Source organism: Hemitrygon akajei, chromosome 9, assembly GCF_048418815.1.
Source record: "Hemitrygon akajei chromosome 9, sHemAka1.3, whole genome shotgun sequence".
In the NCBI taxonomy this organism is placed as follows: domain Eukaryota; kingdom Metazoa; phylum Chordata; class Chondrichthyes; order Myliobatiformes; family Dasyatidae; genus Hemitrygon; species Hemitrygon akajei.
In genome coordinates this window covers 73,112,569-73,124,898 of record NC_133132.1, presented here as the reverse complement: position 1 = coordinate 73,124,898, position 12,330 = coordinate 73,112,569, and the positions used below count along the sequence as shown (strand labels likewise).

At 40.2% G+C, this 12,330-nt stretch overlaps 1 protein-coding gene across 2 annotated transcripts in view; it reads right to left on the bottom strand.

Annotated features, from left to right (window-relative positions):
* The window catches only part of hbs1l (HBS1-like translational GTPase), a 171,915-nt gene that overhangs the window by 26,377 nt on the left and 133,208 nt on the right, over positions 1-12,330 (bottom strand). For both annotated transcript variants that reach the window (XM_073056324.1, XM_073056325.1), the window contains one exon: positions 1,535-1,625. In XM_073056324.1, coding sequence (XP_072912425.1) covers positions 1,535-1,625 — 91 coding nt within the window. The remainder of the gene's footprint in view (positions 1-1,534; positions 1,626-12,330) is intronic.

Here is a 12,330-nt window from a genome sequence, read left to right as displayed (position 1 = left end):
AGTTAGGTAAGGGAGAAATACAAAGAGATCTAGGAGTCCTTGTTCATCAGTCACTGAAGGTGAATGAGCAAGTGCAGCAGGCAGTGAAGAAGGCTAATGGAATGTTAGCCTTTATTACAAAGGGAATTGAGTACAAGAGCAAGGAAATCCTCTTGCATTTGTACAGAGCCCTGGTGAGACCACACCTGGAGTATTGTGTACAGTTTTGGTCTCCAGGGTTAAGGAAGGACATCCTGGCTATAGAGGAAGTGCAGCGTAGATTCACGAGGTTAATTCCTGGGATGTCTGGACTGTCTTACGCAAAGAGGTTAGAGAGACCGGGCATGTACACACTGGAGTTAAGGAGATTGAGAGGGGATCTGATTGAAACATATAAGATTATTAAGGGATTAGACAAGATAGAGGCAGGAAATATGTTCCAGATGCTGGGAGAGTCAAGTACCAGAGGGCATGGTTTGAGAATAAGGGGTAGATAGGTCATTTAGGACAGAGTTAAGGAAAAACTTCTTCTCCCAGAGAGTTGTGGGGGTCTGGAATGCACTGCCTCGGAAGGTAGTGGAGGCCAATTCTCTGGATGCTTTCAAGAAGGAGCTAGATAGGTATCTTATGGATAGGGGAATCAAGGGATATGGGGACAAGGCAAGAACTGGGTATTGATAGTAGTTGATCAGCCATGATCTCAAAATGGAGGTGCAGGCTCGAAGGGCCAAATGGTCTACTTCTGCACCTATTGTCTATTGTCTGCATTCAAATCCAACTCATACTGATGAGTTGTAAGTTTCTTCACTTTAACCATCTGTATAGCTTCTAACAGCAATCATTGAGCAGTAATCCAGCTTCTTGGGAGGATGCAGTCATATATAAATTTACCCTATAGCTATTGCCTGATTCACACAGACCACAAAGTCATGGGAAGCAGGAAAATTAAAACTGGTTGCAACTTCTATAATTAATGATGAGGCATGTGCTTTTGGGGATGAATGGGGGAATGTTACTCTGCAGACTCTAGACTGCAGATGCTGGAATGTGGAGCAACATATAAACTGCTGGAATTACTCAGAAAGTCAGGCAGCATCTATGGTGGCAAAGGGATGGTTGATGTTTCAGGTTGACACCCTGCATCAACATCAGGAATCCAAGCTGAATTTTCTTTCTGTTGTTTATTGTCTATGTTATTAATAATTTTTTAATATTCTTTAATAATTTATTTTTTTAAATTTTCTTTGCTCTTTCAACTATTGACTTAAACATTGATCTAAACACTTCTGATTCCTCATTGTCCTCTTTCTATTACTTTCTGGGTACCTCCCAGATTCTTTTAATTTTATTTCTTTATTCATCCATCATGTCTAGTCTGTTCTCGCTTCTTAAATAGATTTTTTAAGCAATTTTGTTTTTTGAAAAATGTACATTTATTTCAAGCAGGAATGAGCTGATATACTTGTCACTGTTATTTTTGTGGAAAAAGAATGTTGAGGTACCTACAAAAAAACTGACACCCATGAAGGAAAATTTCAATAAAGCAGAAACTTACTTTATTTTTATAATATCCACACCAGTGACAGTGAGAATGACGTGATCCCCCGCTGCAGCCCAATCGAGTGGCTCCTCATGCAAGGTGATTCCTGGAAATGAGCAAATTTGTAACCCCATTGTCAGCTTTTTGAGCTATAATACAGAATGTGGTATCAGTGAAATGTGCATTTAAAATGTTTTTATCTCTGGTTGACACCAATCTGAGTCATAATTTCTCAACATGAATGAGCAGTAATGAGGTATGCAACGACCATTACACAGCATCCTGTCTGATCTAACATGAGAAAAGCAAATTAGATTTGCAAATGTTGCATAACGCTTCCAATATGAATTTGAAAGTGGTCAAATTCATTAACAAATTTTGAACAGTTCACGAAACCACTTTTTGTTCGTTACTCTGTTTTTCACATTTCAGTCGCTCTTACGCAGCATTTCCTGGCTGATATTTAAGAAGACTTTTCTGTTATGTTTTTCATCAGGCCACAGTGTTTGCAAGTAACTGCTTATAAGCAGGTACAATATACCATTTAACGTTTTAATATATAATGCCCGTTTATGGAGTTATGGTATAAATGACTAACCCCAAGAAAGCTCACCACTTTTAAAATGAAGTGAATGTGCACCTTACCACACTTGATACCACAAACCTCACCGTTTATCACTAACCATTACTAGACCAGCATCAAACCTCTTTAAAGTAAATAATTCTGATATCCAATTTTATTAAAAGTCTACATAATTAAGAGACTAGATAAATTTTAGATTTTTCCATATCCTAGATCTTTTAAGCAGCTGTGATTACTGGTTTTGGATCACAGTACTTCAAATCCATGTAGGCACAATGTTGAGCTTGAGATATGGTAAATTTAATAAAACTTGATTTGTAAATCTTTCTGATAGAATTACTTAGCAACAATTGACTTCAGCTATAAACAAGCCTAACTTACTGAAATTATTCTATCTTCTGTTCTATACTCCATTTATCCACCCGATTGAAAGATGAGGCAATTATATCTCTTAAATAATTTGAAATGCCTCCAAATTTATATTTGAAGTATTACACAGGATTGGAAAACCTGATATGCTTTTATCATGTTGGATCACTGCAGACAAGATGCTGTGTAATTGTCACTGCACATCTCAAACATCAAATGGATACTAAGAAAAGAAAAAAAAGTTTAATAAGCAGGAACCTGCCCTATGGACAGCAAGCCAACTCTAACACTCAATAAAATAGTAGCTAATTCAGGGCTTCAAACACATTTTACCTGCTAATCTACTCATTCCATTATTTTGAAAATTCGATTGATCCCAGCCTTGAACATTCTCAGTACCTGAGCAGGAGTAACTCTAAGGGACAGAGAATTCAAAGCGTTTGCAATCATGTCCATAAAGAAAATTCTCCTCATCTCAGTCTTAAATTATCCTGAGACCAAACCTATACTTCTACAATCTCCAATGAGAGAAAAACACCTCTCAGTGTCCATCTTGTCAGTTCATCACAGAAATATAAGGTCCATTGTGAGGATAAATCATTCTTCTACACTCTAACAAATACAAACTGATTATACACGTCTTTCTTAACAGACAGCCAATTTAGATAGATAGATAGATAGATACTTTATTCATCCCCATGGGGAAATTCAACTTTTTTTCCAATGTCCCATACACTTGTTGTAGCAAAACTAATTACATACAATACTTAACTCAGTAAAAAAAATATGATATGCATCTAAATCATAATCCAAGGCATTAACTTGGCACATGTGAAAATAGTATTCTTACTGGATCTCATAAAGTCCTTTACAACCTCAGAAAGTTCAAACTCCTTTGCAATTAAGGGCATCCTAGCTGCTTGTTGTACTTTAATGTTTACTTTGAGCCTCATGAATCAGCACACAAAGATCTCACTGGACACCTACTTATGAGTACCTCACTATTTAAAAATGTTCTTTTCTATTCCTCCATATCACATCTTCTCACCTTATACTCCACCTGATCCTTCTTGCCCATTTTGTTAACACATCAGCATATCTCTTTACAGGGTCTTTGCATAGTCATTGGATCTCTTTTTTTTTAACCAAGTTTTGTAGCATCAGCACATTTGGCTATTTTACATCACCTTTTCATCTGTTATGAATATAAACTGTGAATTCCAGAGATGCCAACTATTGTGTTTATGTTTGGTACTGCCAGTAAACACCAGCAAAATGTAGCCTACAATGACGACCAGTCCAGAGGTTTTCATTCTCCCAGTCCATCTTCTTCTAAATACTAGTGTTATGTTCGTTTTATCCCAAACTGCTGGGGATATTTAAGAAATTTTGAAAATTGAAGATTTTGAAATATAAACCTAACCATTCCTTTACGTTTTGAAGCCAATTATTTTTAAAGCCTTGTGATGGATATTCACTGTCCTGGACCAGGAGGTCTTTTCTTTTTTGCCAAGCTTAGCTTTCCAATAGTAGCTGTGAACTTCTAGAAATCAAAGAGCTGTTTTTGAGTAAGTTAAACTTCCAACTAATATTCTTTGTTCAGCTTCTTGTTGTAAATGGGAGCTAGTCTTCAGTTCTTAATGTAAATGCCAATCAATAATCAGTTTGAATATTCTACATTTACTGTGTCTTAAGTCAGACAGAATATTTATTTAATATTCAAAGTTATTTAGTTTAAAAAGGATCTTTGTCTTTAACAAAATTAATTTTCAGTTGATGCATTCAGAGTCAGTGAAAACAGACCCTTCAGCCTAATTTGTCCATGCCAAGATGCCCATCTAAACTAGTCAGTTTGCTGGTCTTGATTAAAGAAATAATTTTTCTTTTGATATGTTGAACTGTTTCATCTGCTACTGTAACTTTACATTCTTTCCAAAACTTTGTTCAAGCACTTTCCATCGTATTGGACAATTTCATACACCCTTGCTATAAAGTTCAAAGTCAGAACTGGCAAAAATCTGGGAATAGGCCATCTATAAAGAATATTTCATTCTAATGTGCAGATACCATGGCTTTGACACCACTCAACCCGATGCCTGATATCTATGATTGTAATCAACTGTGATAGAACTGACAAAAAGGCTTGGCAAGTAATGTAATAATGAAAACTGATATGGCAAAGTGATAACACAACAGTGAAATTTAACTCCAACTGGCTCAGCAATTTCCCCAGTCAACACTTCCTAGAATGATTAAAGATTCAGCAACAACCAAACGAAGTACCTCACCAGAAAGGAAAACACACTCCAAAATATGATTACTGTTTCAACTACGTGAAAAACATTACACAATTTCAGTAATTTATGTTCTAAAACTGTACAGAAAATCCTAGTATCACTCATATCAACAGGGCTAACATTTTGAATCAACGAGGCACTAAGCCATAACAGGAAGAACAGTTTTCTGGTATTCTCTTATCAAATAGATTCTATTGAATAAGCAAAAATAATACATAAGGAACTGAGATGATGAACTAGCATATACAAAAATGCACATTTTCACTGAAAATTTTAGTCTTAATAATATTTGTGATGTTAAATGAGAAATATAACCATTCTCTCACATCTACCTGATGATACAAAGAAAACATACTGCAACCTTCTTTGGAGATAGTTAAGATTACTTTGTGTTTTGCAGAGAACAATGAATTCAGTGTGTGGAATACAGTCATGTCAAAATTAGAAAAATGTATGATGAAACGTTCAGGTATCAGAAAACTCTTTGAGAGTACAAAATCATTCAGCCAAGAGGATCTGTAAAGCAGAATTTCTGATATTTCTCAATCATTCACACCAGAACAGATATCTGATGAAGAAAAGGTCAGTTTTGGCTACGGTGCTTCAACAGTGTATTGACACTAATGGACTTGGAACATGCCTTTCTTACCTAACAGACAATTTGCCGTGTATATGCAACTACATCACATGGATCTCTGACGATTAACTTTTGCAAGAATTCTCCACCATCTGTTATAAATTTTGCAGATGAGTCATATTAATTTGATCACTTCTACCATTAAAAATACAGCTGACAAATGGATACATTTAGGTAAAAAAAAATTGGAAAAAAAATGGGGTGGAAAGCAAAACTCAAGGGGTGATCCAGCACGATAATATTATTGGCTACTACCAGAAGGTGGAGGAGAATACTGGCAGAGATGATGACAGAGCAGAAATGGCTGAATTTTCTGAGAATAATTCACAAGGCGCTGAATAGATATGTCCCACAGAAGTTGCTCTCAAATGGCAAGAGTAGGTAACCATGGCTGACAAGGGAAGTTAAGGGCTGCATAAAAGCCAAGGAAAGCACAAAAAAGGCAGCAGAAATGAATGAAACGTTGGATGATTAGGAAGCTTTTAAAATCCAACAAAAGGCAACTAAAAATATTATAAGACAGGAAAAGAGGAAATATGAGGGCAAAATAGCCAATAATATAAAGCAGGATACAAAATATTTTCAGTTATATAGAGAGAGTAAAAGGGAGGTGAGAGTTGACATTGGACCACTGGAAAATGATGCTGGTGAAGTAATAATGGGGGACAAAGAAATGTCAGATGAACTTAATGGTTACTTTACATCTGCCTTCATTGTGGAAGACACTAGGATTATGCCAGAGACTGTGAGTGTCAGGGAGCCATTTCTATTACAGTACAAAGGAAAAAGTGCTAGATAAACTCAAAGGTCTTAAGGTAGATAAGTCACCTGGGCCAGATGGACTACATCCCAGGGACCTGAGGTCCTGGGAGAGGTTGCTAAAGAGATAACGGATGCATTGTTTATGATCTTTCAAGAATCACTCGATTCTCACATGGTCCTGGACGACTGAAAAATTGCACATGTCACAAGTGGGACATGGGAGGAAGGAGTTACGAACGTGCCACAACTCTGAGGGGCCGAAGGGTACAAAGTAGCCCCCTCCTTTTTGAGAATCGCAAGATCTCTTTTAATTCAGGTCTGGGGACCCAGGAAATGAGAGAGAATCCTCATGGGTTTGGAATGTGTGTCCTGCCCTCAGCGAGACAAAGCCACGGATACTGGCCATTGTCTCTTGGAGACGGAATTGTGTATTGAGTACTGTACTATTCATTGAAGCCCTCAGGGAATGACCAGAGTGGGCTGGTTGAGGGATTGCATTATCCCAACCTGATTGACATCTGAGACCCCGTGAATAAGGATAAAAGAGGGTCTGGGGAACAACCCCTTTAGACGCACCAGGAGAAACGCTAGAAATCCCGTGACAGCATTTAATAGCGACAGCCGGTGGGGGCCCGCGTGCGTCCCTTTTCCATTTGCCAAGGAATTGGCGGGCCTTACCACGGAAGAACGGCTTTAGCTAAAAGGAGAAACCAACACCAACGGAACTCTGGAAGGATCGACATCATAAAAAGGAAAAGCTGGCAAGTTCTAAAAATCTGTCTCTTGACTCCAACCAAAGGCTGCAGCCTGAATGAACTTGAGTGACTTTTATATTTCCATCGGACAATACATTATCCCCTAGACAACGATAGAGCTTATTTCTTATTGATTATTATTATACCTGCACTTTTAGAGTTAGTATTGACAACGTATATTATCTGTATGTTTGCATTGATATTATTTTTGTGTATTTTTACCAATAAATACTGTTAAAAATAGTACCATCAGACTTCAATGGACCTCTCCATCTTTGCTGGTAAGTGACCCAGTTACGGGGTACGTAACAACTTGGGGTTCTCGTCTCGAGATTTGATACCAAATTGGGGGGCAAGTGAATCGGGCTTGTAAGTCCAAACTTGGATCTGGTTACGCGGGTAGCCAGACGGGGAACCAGCAAAGATGGACGTGGGTGAATTTATAGAAAACCTGACTGGAGGCGCTAGAGGCGGCCACCAAGTCAGAATTAATAAATATTGCGAAAGGACTAAGCCTCGCAGAGGTGAGGTTGTCGATGAAAAAGCGGAAGGTGCGGAGGGCCATAACTCAGTATTATATTGTGAAGGATGTGTTTTCAGCTGAGGTATTGGAAAATATCCCTGAAAAGGTACCAGCTAGTGGGATGGCTCAGTTAGAGTTGGAGAAATTAAGGTTGGAACAGGAAATTAAGTTAAAGCAGCTGGAAGCAGCTGAGAAGGAAAAAGACAGAGCTGAAAAGGAAAAGGAAAGAGCCGAGAGAGAAAAGGAAAGAGCCGAGAGAGAAAAAGAAAGGGCCGACAAACAAAGGGAGCATGCGCTCCAGCTAAAGGAGTTAGAGGTGAAAAGGGAGCATGAAATTCAGTTAAAACAGCTGGAAGCAGCTGAAAAAGAGAGGGAAAGAACTGAGAACCAAAGGGAGGCAGAGAAACAGAGGCAACATGACTTGGATATGGAGAAATTAAGGCAAGAGCGAAGAGCTCAAGGGTCAGACCAAGAGGAGCGGTTTAATGTTAGTCGGGAGTTGAGGTTAGTACCTCCGTTCGAGGAGACGGATGTTGATAGTTATTTCTTGCTTTTTGAAAAGGTGGCAGTGAATCAGAAGTGGCCCAAAGAGCAGTGGGTGGCGTTGTTACAAAGTGTGTTAAAAGGGAAGGCACAACGGGCATATGCGGCGTTGTCCCTGGAGGAGGAAAAGGCGGAGAATTATGACAAAGTAAAGGAGGCCATTCTCCGGACCTACGAATTGGTACCTGAAGCGTATAGACAAAGGTTCAGAAATTTAAAGAAAGGGTGGAATCAGACGTATACCAAGTTTGCCTATGAGAAGGGTGTGCTCTGAAATAGTGGAAGAGGATTTTTTGCGTCTCAGGGAGTTAATTCTGATTGAGGAATTTAAAGGTTGTGTTTCGGAGGATATCCGGATGTACTTGAATGAGAAGCCGAGTAAGTCCATCTCCGAATTTGCTAGGTTCACAGATGAATATGCCCTACCCACAAAACGAAGTTTTCCTCGAATAAAAGTTACCAGAGAGACCGTGGGAACGGTAGAGAAAGCCCGCTGGCTGAGGCAGAGGTCCCGCCGGGAGCTAGCGGTAAGATTGAGGAGGAGAGGCAAGACGGCAAGAGATTTCTGGGCTTGACCTGTTTTAATTGTGGAAAGGGGGGACATATTGCATCTAGGTGCCTTGCTCCGAGGAAGGAGACAGGAAAACGGAAAGCAGCAGTCCCTATAGGATGTGCCGTGGTGATCAGTAAATCGACAAGAGAGCCCCGGGTAGACAGAGTACGAGAAGGGTCTGAGACATGTATGTCAAACGGAACCGTGTCTGTGAGAGAGGGAGACCCACCAGTTCCCGTGCGGATCTGGAGAGACACGGGAGCTGAACAGTCATTGATTAGCAGTAAGGTACTGGATTTTGGTCGCAAGACAGGAATGGTAGCTTTGAAAGGAATAGGAAAAGGGACAGAAACGGTGCCCTTGCATAGGATCATTATAAATTGTGAGCTGGTATCTGGACCAGTTGAAATGGGGGTGCGATCAGAATTCCCGAGAACTGACGCGGACGTCCTTCTGGGTAATGATTTAGCCGGTGGTAAGGTTTGGTCAGCAATGAAGCTGACGAGCCAGCCTGTGCGTGTTGCAGTCCCGCCCCTAGATTCCAAGATCTATCTCGCATGCGCGATCACTCGCAGCATGTCGAGAAAGGCAGCTGAGAACGAGAGCAGTTTAAATCCGGCCAGTATCAATCTGGCCGAGACGTTTTTACCGACCCTGTACCACAAGGGTTTAGAGGGTGGTAAAACGAAGAGTAGTAAAGTGAAAGAGAGTAAGGGAGGGGAAGTAGACCTGCCCTTAGCGAGGAGAAAATTTATAGAGGCACAAAATAAAGATGAGAAACAGGTAAAGCTGTTAAAAGGTCCAGGGTTGGATATGGATGATCTGTCTGGTTTGGCAGAACTGTTTGAAGAAGTTGAAAATTCTAAAGGTGTTCCCGATAATGAAATGAGGGCAGTCCTAGATGAAAAGGATGCCATTACCTTGAAGAAGTCTGCTGGGTTGGCAGATGAGGTTGTTTCAGCCCGCGGGATTGAGTTTACTCCAGAAGGGAGTTGCCCAGAGAGTAGTTGGGAGGATCAGGGGAATTTAGAATTTGAAAAGGGTACGGGTATTGAAAGCCTGGAAGAGGCAAATGTCCCGTTTGAGTGTGTCCAAGATGTGGATGCACGTGGTACTGAACCTAGTAATGGAGCTCAGAAAAAGTCTGAGGTATTTGATTCAGTTGAAAAGGAATGCAGTCCTTGTGGGTCAGATGGACTTGGTTCAGTGAAGAAAGGGTTAACCTTGGTAATAGTGGGAAGTGAGAATTCCCAGTTGTTTGTGCTCGAAGGTGCGTTAAAAGTTAGTGAGGAGGTAAAAGGTGGTGAGGTGAATATTATTATTGAAGGAAAAGGGAAAAGTGTAGTTCCCAAATTGAATGAAGAAAATTTAAAGTCTGGACTGATGTCAGAAGCAGTAACCAGGCTACAGAGACAATGGCTTGGTACCGCGGTGCCTGTGAATCAATTACAGGTTGAGTTGGAAGGTAAAGGTGCCCCACACGCTATTGTTATTCAAGAGTGTGGTGTGAAACCTCTGGCATTGAGAACTAATAGCCTGAAGGGTCCTGAAGAGAAAACTAGCAACTTGCTTAAACTTAAAGAATTGGGTGGAAATTCGAAAAATGGTCTAAGTTTGGAACACATTGCTGATAAAATCACTCCTATGAAAGGAGTGGGCGAAAGCCTATTTCGCCATGGGGCACAAGCTCACCACGAGGGAGTTAACTGGAAAAGAGGCGAGGGTTAATGGGACGCCATTTTTAAATAGCAGAAGCCGGTTTTAAGGGATTTCGACAAAGCATGTGAATAATAAAGACAACCCCCATGGAAGCTTGACTGTTAAGTTTGAAAGTAACATAAAGATTAGTATTTGCATGAACTTTTGTAGTATACACGTAAGCTAAGATCACAACTCTTTAGTTTTTGTTTGAAGGAAAGAAAATAAAAAAATAGGTGGTTATTAAATTGGAGTCTGATGCTACAAGACTTTAGTAAAGTACAAGATGTTAAGATATTAAAGGAAGTGACAATGTAATCGGTAACTGTTTAGATGCTGAATTGAATGTATAACTGTATTGCTCTGTAGTGAAAAAAAAACTTTTGTATTGTGTTAGATTCTAAAATCCTGTAAGACTCTGTATTACTTCGTTTTTACCAATGGTAAAAACGCGTTGAAGAAAGGGGGTGTTACGAACGTGCCACAACTCTGAGGGGCCGAAGGGTACAAAGTAGCCCCCTCCTTTCTGAGAATCGCAAGATCGCTTTTAATTCAGGTCTGGGGACCCAGGAAATGAGAGAGAATCCTCATGGGTTTGGATTATGTGTCCTGCCCTCAGCGAGACAAAGCCACGGATACCGGCCATTGTCTCTTGGAGACGGAATTGTGTATTGAGTACTGTACTATTCATTGAAGCCCCTCAGGGAATGACCAGAGTGGGCTGGTTGAGGGATTGCATCATCCCAACCTGATTGACATCTGAGACCCCGTGAGTAAGGATAAAAGAGGGTCTGGGGAACAACCCCTTTAGACGCACCAGGAGAAACGCTAGAAATCCCGTGACAGCGTAATAGCGACAGCCGGTGGAGAGCCCACGTGCGTCCTTTCCCATTGCCGGGATTGGGGCCTTACCACGGAAGAACGGCTTTAGCTAAAAGGAGAAACCACCACCAACGGAACTCTGGAAGGATCGACATCATAAAAAGGAAACGCTGGCAAGTTCAAAAATCTGTCTCTCTTGACTCCAACCAAAAAGCTGCAGCCTGAATGAACTAAAGTGACTTTTATATTTCCATCGGACAATACATTATCCCCTAGACAACGATAGAGCTTATTTCTTATTGATTATTATTATACCCACACTTTTAGAGTTAGTATTGACAACGTATATTATCTGTATGTTTGCATTGATATTATTTTTGTGTATTTTTACCAATAAATACTGTTAAAAATAGTACCATCAGACTTCAATGGACCTCTCTATCTTTGCTGGTAAGTGACCCAGTTACGGGGTACGTAACAAAGGCAAAAGAAAGGAAATTATAGGCCAGTTAGCCTAACCTCAGTGGTTAGGAAACTGTTAAGAGTCCATTATTAAGGACAATGTTTCAAGGTACTTGGAGACTAATTTTAAAATAAGTCAAAGTCAACATGGTTTCTGCAAAGGGAAATCTTGCCTGACAAATCTGTTGGAATTCTTTGAGGAAGTAATAAGCAGGGTGGACAAAGGAGGCAATGGATGTTATTTACTTAGATTTTCAGAAGGCATTTGATAAGGTGCCACACATAGGACTGCTTAACAAGATAAAATCCCATGGTGTTACAGGAAATATACTGGCATGGATAGAGGAATGGCTGACACGCAGAAGGCAGCGAGTGAGAACAAAAGGGGCCTTTTTTGGTTGGTTGCCAGTGACAAGCGGTGTTCCTCAGAGGTCAAGATTGGGACCACTCCTTTTCACATTGTTTCTCAATGATTTAGATAGTGGAATTGATGGATTGGTGGCAAATTTTGCAGATGATACAAAGATAGGTGGGAGGGGAGGAAGTGCAGGATTTAGGCAAACTGGAAGAACGGACAAAGAAGAGCCAGATGGAATACAGTCTTGGTAAATGTATGATAATGCATTTTGGTAAAAGGAACAATAGTGTGTACTATTATCTAAATGGGGTGAAAATTTAAACATCAGAGGTGCAAAGACACTTGGGAGTCCTCGTGCAAGAACTCCCCGAAGGTTAATTCATGGGTTGAGTCGGTGGTAAAGAAAGCAAATGGAATGTTGGCATTTATTTCAAAGGGAATAGAATATA